The 12,539-nt window shown below is 32.8% G+C and overlaps 1 protein-coding gene across 8 annotated transcripts; it reads left to right on the top strand.

The window, feature by feature from the left end:
- Window positions 1-257: 257 nt before the first annotated feature.
- Window positions 258-12,457, top strand: LOC145965992 (inositol polyphosphate-4-phosphatase type I A). Of its 8 annotated transcripts, none has more exons than XM_083089632.1 (19): window positions 258-676; window positions 743-804; window positions 1,222-1,402; window positions 2,601-2,693; window positions 5,225-5,380; window positions 5,541-5,741; window positions 6,296-6,450; window positions 6,533-6,705; window positions 6,897-7,044; window positions 7,161-7,276; window positions 7,350-7,436; window positions 7,513-7,673; window positions 7,826-8,009; window positions 8,096-9,189; window positions 9,276-9,580; window positions 9,658-9,875; window positions 9,971-10,290; window positions 10,377-10,644; window positions 11,076-12,457. In XM_083089632.1, the coding sequence occupies exons 3-19, from the start codon at window positions 1,285-1,287 to the stop codon at window positions 11,143-11,145; spliced, it is 3,867 nt and encodes a 1,288-aa protein (XP_082945758.1). In that variant the 5' UTR covers window positions 258-676; window positions 743-804; window positions 1,222-1,284; the 3' UTR covers window positions 11,146-12,457. The 8 variants fall into 8 exon arrangements, with proteins under 8 accessions (XP_082945758.1, XP_082945755.1, XP_082945757.1 ...); XM_083089629.1 differs by having other exon boundaries at window positions 259-676; window positions 1,277-1,402; window positions 11,013-12,457; XM_083089631.1 differs by having other exon boundaries at window positions 259-676; window positions 9,315-9,580; window positions 11,013-12,457.
- The last annotated feature ends 82 nt before the right edge of the window (window positions 12,458-12,539 follow it).

Here is a 12,539-nt window from a genome sequence, read left to right as displayed (position 1 = left end):
ACATAAAATTCCATAAGCACGTAAAACGTAACGTAAGAAAATCGACCAATCACGGTCGAGTATTGACCTCTTGGAGGGGCCAATACTCGACCGTGATTGGTCGATTTCCTTACGCGCTTATATCTTACGTGCTTATGGAATTTTATGTGTGATGGCCATGACAGATAGGACTTTTATATCCGTAAGAGCAGCTCTATGAAAACGTGGCTTAATTTCTACATTCTTATGATTACACAATACACACACAGCCGGCCCACAGATAATGTCAGTGACGTGAAAGCATCGGGACGAAACTATCCAATCGCATCTAATGTACGGTCGTTTATCACTTTTCGGAGTCGCTAGAATGCCTATTTTTTTTGACATATTGCCAATTGTTATGTTTTCCTTTCACGTTACGCGTTATTAACGTTCCATTCGTAACGCGATTAATTTTGATACGAAATGACAGGTACTCACTTTCGATTAGATTGACCGATATCTTCCATATCACACGTGTATCTCATCGGTTTAAAATTGATATGTAATGAGAATGACTAGTTTTTGGAGAACAGCAGTAAGAAACTCATCTGATTTTTGACAGAAGTTTTTCATTCGCTTTTACAAACAAATCCCCGCGATAGCGAACGTGTTATGGATTTTCGTTGACGTTAAATATAGCATTGACAAGCATAGCGTGAGTGTAAATACACTTTTTATGTCATCGCCACTTTTATCTCTTAATGATGTCTTAATCTTTTAGTGTGTCGTAATGCTAATGGTAGCGAAAGGGAATCTCGACATTGTAATTCATCTATAAAAATGGTATGTATATTTAGTCTTTCGTTTTATACAAAAAAATTTCCAACGAAATGATCCCTTAATTAATATATATATTGATTGATATAATTAATATATTGTATTGATTAATTTAATTAAAATAAACACTACTTTTAAATGTTTTATTACAGTTGCATTAAAATTATATTAGCATTATTTGATCATTTATACATTTTTTTTTCAAGTTACAAAGTCATAAATATACATTATAAATAAGTATATCTCAAAGAATCCTATACAATAACACTTTCATTAGAATTAGATTTATAAACATTATAGATTTATAAATAAATTGTACAATTCTGGATTAATGTGGTATCATATTGTAAACAAAATATAATTACTTAATAATACTATTTTTTATAAAATTTTCTATAAAAAGTTTTGTATCTCAACTTTCAGTATATAAAAGATAAATAAACTGTGGAAATTGTAAATATGTTGGCTTGATTGCCAGAATGCAAGATGAGATTCAATAAGCAAGAACTATTAACACTAGCCACGCAGCCTTCACAGAAATTCGAGAAAGAAGGTGTCCTGTATGTGAGAGAACGACAAGAAGGTTTCTTTCGCAGAACAGAAAGTAAGTCCTTGGATTATATATATATATATACAAACATATTTGAATTGGACAATAGCATTATTTTAGCATATAAAATTAATGCATGATTATCCCTTATTTATATTCTATGTCTTGACAATAAATTTAAATGATGTATACATTCTTCATTTGGTGTTTAATGTAGAGCCTGTCATCTTGTTAAGATTGTCAAAGTATGTTGTGATTAAGAGTATCATGAGTAAAAAAGACTGCATTTGATTGAAGCTTTGTTATAAGAAAAAAAAGATAATATTATTTGTTAATATCAGTTTGTTAAAATATTTTTATATTTTTATATTTACTAGAGCTTGTTGTTTAAAATGTAAATATATTGATAGTAATAGGATGGATTAAATGTATATTAATAGGTATTACAGAATGTGTTGCACGAAGTAGATTTTATCAGCTCCTATAAATCGTTATGAATCGTCGTGCGATAACAATGAAAATATCAATAATTCATAGTATTTTTCTGTTCTTTTATATTATGGTATGGCTTTGCACGAAATATGAAACATGTGTTTTATATATCTAATATTGTCAGCACTAGAAATTTTGTGAAAGTATTAAGAATAGAGAAGTTTATTTAATTATTCTCTTTCAAAATTATTCAAGATTTATCTAGCTATTTTAAATATTAAAATAAAGTAATAACTTAAATATACAATATAAATATATATGTTTAATAATATATATATATAAAATTCAATAAATTTAAAAATGTATTAAATAAAATTCTAATTAAAAATATGGTTTAATTTTAGTAAAATATTTTTTTTATTTCACATTTTTTCAATTCTGATTAAAAAATATTTTTATTCATTATTATAACGTATATAATCCGATAAATTATAAACATTAAAATAAAATATTTCATCGTTTCACTCGACATAATTATTAACAATCAGATAATAAGAGACAATTATTTATATTAACTATATTAATTAATAACTTAATTATATTTATATTAACTTTAATTATATATATTATATAACGAGATACAATAATGAAATAAAAAAAAATCAGTAGATTCTCATTTCATTTTTATATGATTAATCATAAATCGACTCGTCTGACATCATTGCATAGAAAAGATAAATTATAAATCATACTCCATTTTTTATTTTATTGGGATATATCGTTATGTGTGGCAGCTATCAGTACCTCGTACAATTTCCAGGTACAGGTAAAAAACCCGAGAACAAAAATCAGAGAGGAAGATCGCATAAGAGTCTACGAAACCTCAATTGCGTTACAGCTGGCGCGAGCAAAGGTACATTATCCGAGTACATTTACGTACTTATTTAAAATTCCTCTCACGCTCATGATATTTACGCAATTAACACACACTCTTCAACGACTCGATTAATCTTAATTATAGACGTGTATAGACGTTTTTCCTCGACTCTTACAAAAGACACTTGCAAGAGTGATTCGATGCACGCTTGAACGAAATTGATCTTGCATTTTGTCGATTGTATATTGAAAATTGGTTGAAGGAAAATGGAATGAATAAACTGGATACTAAACTTTTAGCTCGAGTTTAATATTTCTATTATAATTTTTCGCATTTAACATGCATGAGATCTAATGTTTTTATCTATCCAAATTATTTATATATTACTATACTTTCATTGGCTTTTTCATTATTTGATAATGACGTAGATGATTTTGATGTTTGCTTGCATATTTATATTAAGTTCTTGATTCTCGATTTACCAGAGGACATAAATACATAAATGTTTTAATGTTAATCTTTTTCATTTAATACCTTGTAGTCCATCCATTTTATTTGCCTTATATATTATATTTAAATTATTTTTAGAAATTAATACTTGAATATACATAATGTAACTCGTAAAATTTTTTTTTATAAAAAGAATTAACTATTAATTTTTTTAAAACTATTTTTATTTAAAAAACTAACTATTAATTTTTTTTATTACTAGAGTTAAACAAAATTTGTCTCATCCGATAAGATATTATAAGAATCGTTTTCGGCGAATCGAGGATTAATTGCATGTGGAACGGAATGCTTCGCATGTTTCTGTAACTGTTTTCCAATAAAAGCTTCATACATAAGAGGATTCTAAAATCCTAGCGATTTAATTCATGAATATTCGCGTCACGAGATATATATTAAATTGTACATATATTTTAAATTTTTATCCAAAAAAGATGTAATAGACATTTCTTTTTTAATGCATATATATATTTATGCAGTATAATATGTATAAAAAGAGCATATGATACATATGTAAGAAATAAACATAAGATATATACATACAGGGTGGACCATTTTAACCTTTAATGGAGAATAACTCGAAAACCAAGCCCGGGAGAGAAAAATGTTTCAGACAAAAGTTGTTTGGTTTCGAGGGGGCCATAAGATGGTATCATTGGTTTGACCTTGAAGAGTTATTTGAAGGTCACATGAAGGTCACCTTCAATTTCTTAAATGGAACCTACTATTTGTCATTGCATATTCTTGTAGCTTATCTCGAGAGCTTTCCAAAACACTATAATTAAGTACCTTTTCGTTAAGTACTTTTTGAGTTATGAGGCTTGAAATAATTTCTTAATTTTACATAAACCGTAAAATATCTTGTAAAATATTCATTTTTCGATTATCTTACCTTAATACTTTTATGTACAAAATAATGAGAGGAATCAATTGGTGTAAAGAAAACACATAGTTGTTTTTAAGAAAAAATATGGAATTGTTAATTGCAAATTACATATTTTTTCTTCAAAACAACTGTGTTTTCTTTTGCACCAGTTGATTCCTCTCATTATTTTGTACGTAAAAGTATTAAGGTAAGATAATCGAAAAATGAATATTTTACAAGATATTTTACGGTTTATGTAAAATTAAGAAATTATTTCAAGCCTCATAACTCAAAAAGTACTTAACGAAAAGGTACTTAATTATAGTGTTTTGGAAAGCTCTCGAGATAAGCTACAAGAATATGCAATGACAAATAGTAGGTTCCATTTAAGAAATTGAAGGTGATCTTCATGTGACCTTCAAATAACTCTTCAAGGTCAAACCAATGATCCATCTTATGGCCCCCTCGAAACCAAACAACTTTTGTCTGAAACATTTTTCTCTCCCGGGCTTGGTTTTCGAGTTATTCTCCATTAAAGGTTAAAATGGTCCACCCTGTATATATATATAGGAAATCTCAATTTGAATGCAATTTTCGTGTCGCGAATACTCGTAGCTGAAGATCACATTGATTTTAACGAAGAGGATGAGAAGGGAAGAGATTAAGGACATATATAGCGATGTAATAATGAAACGTTAATAAGGGCAAATCCCACGAGAAAAATTGTTCGCTCTCGATAGGGCATGTCTTCAAGATGGGATGCGTCATGTATGTTGTACCACCATAGAAATATTTTACATAAAATTTAATGAAAAATGATTTATGATACAAAAAATTCATTTCATTTTAGCGCCGATCAATATTCACAGGCATATAAGCCTAAGAATGCTGCAACAGATCTTGGATTTTAGGCTTCGCCTCTCGTTTTTGTCATTATTAAGGTATACAAAGTAAATTTTAGTTTGTTTTCTTAAGAAAAGACATTCTCTCACTTGGATTTATTATGAACTATTACGTGTCTTTGGCAATTTCATTATCGCCATTAATCAGCAGCCCATGAGATATATAAAAAGTTGTTCTTCTCTTTCTCATCTTTTCCTCTACCGCTTGCTACTGTACGCGGAAACCCTAACAAAATCTTCCAGCGTACGAACGGTTATGCCTAAGCCGCTGCTCTTCTGCTTCTGTTGTGCAGTAAGTCTCGAACGATGGTGCAGATTGCGAGGCAATCTTTTGTTCTATTTCAAATCGCGGGAGCAGTGGTCGGAGCCGCTGGGGGTGATCATATTGGAGCAGTGCACGGTCCGCGTCGATCCACCCAGCAATCACGTCCCCTATGGATTCAGTATAGGCAAGTATTGTCATTCGCGAATTCTTTCTCTTTTTGTTCCAATTCATTGTTACAATGGTGCATCGATGACGTTTGCTGTCATCGTCATTTGCATGTATGCACGCGGTTTCAACGTAGCTTGCGTGACGAGGTCAAAAGCACAGAGGGAAACATGTTACAGTTTTCGACGGAGGCTTGTTTCAACAGTTAGGCGCCAACACGGCCGAGGAACGGGACAGTTGGTTGCAAGCATTGCAGTTGGCCAGTTACGAGTGCATGCGAAGCCAATTGTTATCATTGCGACAGCGCATCGAGGCTTTCAGCGAACACAAGCACGACACTGACATTCAAATGTTGCGGTTGCAACGTGGAACTTTCACAGGTTGCGAATACTGAGACTAAAACTTTCCTTTTGCTTGAAAATACATACATATATATAAAAGAGTAACTGAATAAAATAATATAATTTTGTCAACATATTCTCTTTGACATATTGATTATTTATCGATTGCGATTATAAGTTTGAATAGTTTGTATAATTTTTTCTGCATCAAATTATTATTTAACAGACTTTAGCAAAACTTTTTATCTCAATTAAATTTTTTAAATTATTTAATATGGAATTAAATAATTTTTAAATTATTTATTATTTAAATTTTTAAGTTATTTAATATAGAATCTTTATGAAGATATTTATTATTGGATTTTCATTAAAAAAAAATATCGACAGGATACTTGTCACAAAATATAGTTTTATCATTCAGCTTGAAATTTTATTTTAATGATGGAGTATAATGAGATCAAATTTTATATATACACACATATATATATATATATATATATATATATATATATATATACACACCCACACGTATGTATGTATGTATGTATGTATGTATGTATATTATTAGTTTCATGTTAAATTTATTTTATTAGATCCGGCGGAGGTACCAATGTGTGAGATATCGCTAGCCTGCGATAATCTATTATGCGATGGACACGGCCGACCACCTACTCCCGTTTTAGAGATAGATGTACAGTCGAAATCTTCCAAAACTTGGATTAAATATGCACGGACGGAAGTTGTTGAGGTAATGACGAAAAATATTTAGAATAAAACTTTTTTTTTAAATTGTTACAATTGCATAAACGTTTTTTTATGACTCATTTCAGCGAAGTAGTAATCCAAATTTTTTAACTACGGTAAGTTTCCGAGCTAGTGATGGTTTGACTACTGAAACAAAAATTAGAATAACTGCATATGACGTCAGGGAAAAAGTTAGCCAGACCGCAACTCCGATAGGAAGCGCGATAGTAATGTTCAACACAGTACAAGATACTCCGAGGTAATTCTAATTGAACTATATTACTATTGAATAAATAGAAATCTCTCTGCTGTCAAAAAAATATAGACTTTTAAACTAAAATTTCAATTTTATTTTTAATAAATAGAAACTTTATATTCAAAACAATATATTACAATTGCCGTTTATTAGCTTTCTTATAATATTTTTAACTTTGTCTTTGTTGGTTTTAGATTAAGGATACCATTAAAATCAGCGAGAACAACAACAGTCGGATTTTTAACGATTAATGTATGGAACCTGGAAGCCGAAGATAAAGGGAATAGCACAGAAAGTACACCATCACGGAATGCGGTATACGGCAGTAACAATCAACAACAGGTAATGAATTAATTTAATCAAGTGTCTTAAATAAATTTATCGTTATAGTATTATTATATAAAGATACAGACATTAAATTTCATTCTAGTTTTATATTTTTATACAATACATTTTAGTTGCCTTCGCACAGGCGCTCTCAATCCTTACCTCCAAGACTAGGAACTAAAATCAAGTTTCCACATCAAGGCCAGTTAAAACTTTTGTTTGCAAATCCATTTGTACAGACTTATAGGTAAGTTTCTGCATTTTTAATGATTAGGACCAACTTAATTGATGCATTTATATCTATAATGCGAATATTATAGATTCCACTCTGGACTAGGCGGTGATATATGCGTACATGAGATTATGGCGGAAAGCAAGCTCTGTTTTCAATTTCCCCAGCATTTATTGTAAGTATATTTCATATTGTCTTATATATTACAAGTGTGAAATTGCGAAGTCAAGTAACATAGTAACAAATTATAGGGGTATTTGGATACAGGAGGAAAAGGAATTGCTACAAGAGGTAGCCGGAATGGGAGAATTGAGGGAGCCTTGGCATACCAAGCAAATCGAATTGCTCGATCGTCATCTTCATTTGTTACATTTATATTCTCAAGCCAAAGAAAACTTAGCTGCTTACAAAGGCAAGTATACTGACATTTATATTTATTTATAACAAAGTTTATTTTGAAACAACAGTTTTGTGATAAACTGTTTAGAAAGCGCGAAAAAAGAGAAAGTGAAATTTAATGTTTTTAAAAATCTGTTTTTACATCTGATGATTCAAAAATTTCAGGAAGTTATTTCAAACAGTCATCGCGGAAGAATGATCGTACTCTTGAATTCGCGCCTTTAAATTTGCATCTTCAAAGAATGTGGGTTCACAATGATACATTGAATAAATGTGGATTTTACGATTTTATTAGCGTAGGAGCGTTCACTGCTCATTCCCACAAAAGCAAAAACGGCGGACTCATAAGGTATATAATATAAGACATTTTTATCCAAATGATCATTAAAATAAAATACAATTATAATTGTTAATATATTTTTCTATCGTGTGCAGATTGGTGCAAGCACTAAAAGAATCGCCCATGCGAAGTAATCAACTCTATCAGGGAACATCCAAGATTACAATGGCACATGACGCGATTCAAGCAATCAAACAATTACGTCGGGACGTTGTAGAGGCAATGAGATCCTTGATGAAGCTTGCCAAGGAGAAACAAACGAGCGGCATGCTGCCAATATGTGAAGATATGATCACGAAAACTAGAATCTTACTTAGTCTCTGGGATCCGGGCTTGGTAGAAGAGGCATTAACATTTCTGGAAGAATATAAAGTTGCGAAGGTTCAGGAAGATTCTACGACATCAACCACAACATCGGATGACACTTTGACGTTAGATTTCAAAGTCAACCAATCCTTGTCACCATTCAAACGGATTACCCAACAGTTGAATTTTGATCTGAGAAGTCCTGATTTTGATGATTTTGTTACGCCTGATACTCCCGAATGCATGCAGGATATTTGGTCCAAAAGTACTATTAAAAATGGCGAGTACGCTCCTATATCGTACTCAAGAAATGATGCACCCAACAATAATGCCAGCGAGGGTGACGTTGCAGAAGAGAATTTCGTAATATTTCCGGATGTAGAGGACTATCCTAAGCAAACAGAAATAGAGCAAACTGACGAGAATCTTCAGCGAAATTACGATAACGAAAGAAAAGATAATTACGATGACGAAAAGGAAGATTTGAAAAATGACGCTGATCCGTGCAAGCGTTTTCTAGATACCCAAAAGATGTGCAATTCACCTTCTGCGAATTATTACAAACCTACAGACGAGCCGGAGCCGTGGGATCTCACTCAGTTGAACATCGAGGCAAGTGTCATGTGCCTCGTGTCAAAGGTGAAATTTCTCTGCGGCAGATGCAGTAGTCCAGCTGTAAGATTACGTAACAAAAGTAGCTTAAGTAGATCGCAGAGTCTCAAGGGTTGTCTACCGAGTAATCGACATAACGCCGAAGTCGTTACTATTCAGCCGAAGAACGGACTCAAGTGCGAGGAGTCGAATAAATTACTGGATGAGTCGAATGAACAGCGGCAGTCCAGTCCGGGATTAGAGAAACCGGCGTTTTCCAAAGCGAAGGAAGGTAAGAAAATCGTATAGTACTTGATAAATAGATTTCTCATGTAGAAAAACCGTAGTAAAAATGTGCAACGTAATATGTATTATTAGGGATAACCGATACTTATTGTAACTCGTCTTCCAATGAAGTGTGCCAAGCGGTCGATTCAATGACGCGAGTGATCAAAAGTAATTCTGGACAGAGGAATAAGTTCACTGAGGGTCTGGATTTCGCATCGATCGTCGATTGGACGAGTGAGCTGAGGCCGAGCATGAAGAAGTTGCGGCAAGCTATGGATGGACTATTAAAAACTGCCAGACTAACACATTCGGTGTTTCGTGTACAGGAAGATTCAAAAGCGGCGCAACGCGCGTGTAACGTTCGCTATAGACGAGACGTTTGCTTCAGTCAAGCAGTAAGTCATCTTCTTGCATTATTTTGCGTGATACAAAGATATATGAGAAATTCTGAAAATATTGCTGAAAATTTTAGCTGACTGCCTTGGTAACCGGCATAATGGCGAAACTATGGTGCCAACGACCTGATCCAATGTTTTTATTAATACTAACAACTTTGGGACCATTAGTTTCCTTCGAAGGCCTTCTTAGCTATTACGGAGACGAGATAGATATGTGGGGTGACATGGCTGTAGCAGTCGAAGATACACATACCGTTACATTCATTCTGTCCAGATGTGGTATCCAACACAGGTAAAATTTATTTAGCTTTATTTAAATATATTATGATTCTTAATTAAATGACATTTTTAAAAATCTCCATCTGAATATAAATATTATTTTTGCAGAATTGGGGGAAATGCTAACGCATTTCAACTTCCTTCACCGCGCGTAGTAGGATCGCGGAGTGCATTGACGGTGATACTTCCAGTTCCGGATGCGATTTATTCGCTTTTGCCATTAGTGCCATCCTCCCGACAAACGTTATCGTTCAACGTGACTCCGGTATTTTTCAACATTGGCATCAACGAAATGGCTTCCTTGGCCGAAAGTCTCGGCACTACGAAACCGCAAGAAAAAAGCAATATGGATAACTTTGACAGGCTGAATGAGTATTATTTGAGATTTAAGAAACTGAATCTACCGACGGAACCTACATCCACGCGTTGTGAGTATAAAATTCTAATTATATTCATTATCTTGAAATAATCTTTTTACTGATAGAGAGATTCTAAAATTAATATACTCTTCTAGTTGCTGCTAGATCCATTCTAGGACATACATTGTCGGATATGATGGCCAATTTAAAAATGTGCGTGCAAGAGAAAGTCAACAAGAATGTAGAGATCTTGCAATTATCCTCGCAGATATGTCGAAAAATGCGCGGTTTGAGATTCACTAGCTGCAAAAGCGCGAAAGATCGGACCAGTATGTCGATTACTCTCGAACAAGTCAATATACTGTCATCAGAATATCATTTGGCTGAGGACGAATACATGAGAGCTCTCGATTGTATGCGAAGGTAAGTGTAAAAGAAGAAAGATTTGAGAAAATAAGTTTAAAAGATATCTTAAGAGATGAGATTTTGCAAGCATATTTTAAAGATTTATATTATTTTATAAGATTTATATATTCTCTACACGAAAAATTCGAAAAAGATTGTATAATTTTACTTTTTAATTTCTCCATCAATTAATATAAATATTAATCATATCTATGTGAGAGAATTTCATTCGCAATATCCAAGTAATTGTTTATATCGTAAATAATTTTTTTAAAAATTTGTCTCTTTCATAAAAAATTAAATATATTTTGAATCTCTTTCTTCATATTGTCTGGGAATGTAAATTTTGGATTATTCCATTTGCACGTTTCTCCCTGCTGTTTCAGCGAGGGCTGCCGCAGGGAAAATACGTGGAAGAATATAGGTGTACGTAAGTACGCGTTTAATAGTTTGCAGATTCTGACGTTGCCCAGACTCTATCGACCGCCGACCGGCACGTACGGATCTGCTCAATCTTAAGGAATCCAATTAGCGTCAAGTACGCATGTATTACGTATTGACTCTTTCTGGCTGTGTAATCACGGATTAATTTCCGTAGTATGTGCTAAGTATGTAGTACTTATTATAAAGTAAGAAATGTTGAACGTCGAAATCGCCGTTCAAAAGAAAAATAATTCTTTAGAGAATTTATTGGGGACACGCGACTGGCACACGACTGACACGTGTTAGGCATACGAAATGCAATCAGGGGCGTAGCAATAGAGCGTAGCAAAAATAAAGTGATGCTTCTAGGTTTTCGCGTTAAATTTTTCCTTCCTACGTATTCTAAGATTCAAGTAATTATTAGCTATACAGAAATTACAAGTTTTGTTGTCGAGCCTAATAACAGTAGCTGTCCCCTTCTCTTGAAAGCACTATGTAAGTGCATTATTATCTAAATTTGCAACGCAGAGTAGATGCGAATGCAAGTTCAAGTATGCCACAAAAAAGTAAACGGTAAATTACTTATGTAATACGTATTGTAATGAGATTGGCTGGAATTATGCAGAAAATGAATCGGATTAGAATAAAAACTTTCCTATCGATTTTTTTTTATTCACTTCTCGACTCTTGAGTGATTCTTCCAGTGTCATTAAATAGCAGTTATTTTTTGTTTATATTTTTTCTATGGTGCAAGTTTTTAATTGTAATCCGATTTACATCATTTATTTCAATCAGCAATTGTTGACGAATTTTTGCAATACAATGCTTCGAATATCATAAATGCTAAACATCCATTTGATTTACATTTCATGAAGAATGCTGATAAATCATTATTATAGCAGTTTCTATCTCAGATTAGCGTCATTGCACATGATTGTTAGCGCTTGTCCTATTCGCAAAACATTGGTATTGCAAAAGATCTTCAGTGCATTTATTGAATCGTGTTTGACGTGTTTGTTGAATTGGCGATTATTCGCCTTTAAGGGAATAAATAGCTCGGTGCCATTTTTTGCCATATAATTCACGAACAAATATCCGATAATATTAGTGTCATTCGAAGAAATTTGCGAGATCGCGTAAATGTTATTTGAGAGCAAATAGCGTTGTATTTAACGGGAGAACGCTATTCTTTCTCGCAGGAATGTGCACGTATGTGGAAAAGTGTTCGTTATAGCCAATACTTTATCGTACAAAAGATCTAAGACACGAATAGACATATAGTCATTTCCATCACTCCGATTAATCTCCGATTAATCTATTAACGCGTTACCGTATCCGTAAATATAGACGGTAGATCCCAATTGGATTGGAAATATATTGTTTTCAATAAATTATTAATTTTACCCGATGTCGAATCAACCATTTGTTTTCCGTCAATTCCATTTTCAATTAAGTGCAGCATAATTAAAAAATCCAAATGTCTCTTTTCT

This window comes from Camponotus vicinus, unplaced genomic scaffold, assembly GCF_025532165.1.
Source record: "Camponotus vicinus isolate PSW18456_S1 unplaced genomic scaffold, iyCamVici1.0 SCAF_2, whole genome shotgun sequence".
Taxonomy (NCBI): Eukaryota; Metazoa; Arthropoda; class Insecta; order Hymenoptera; family Formicidae; genus Camponotus; species Camponotus vicinus.
The sequence above is the reverse complement of the archived record's forward strand: the minus strand, read 5'-3'. Positions and strand labels throughout refer to the sequence as shown.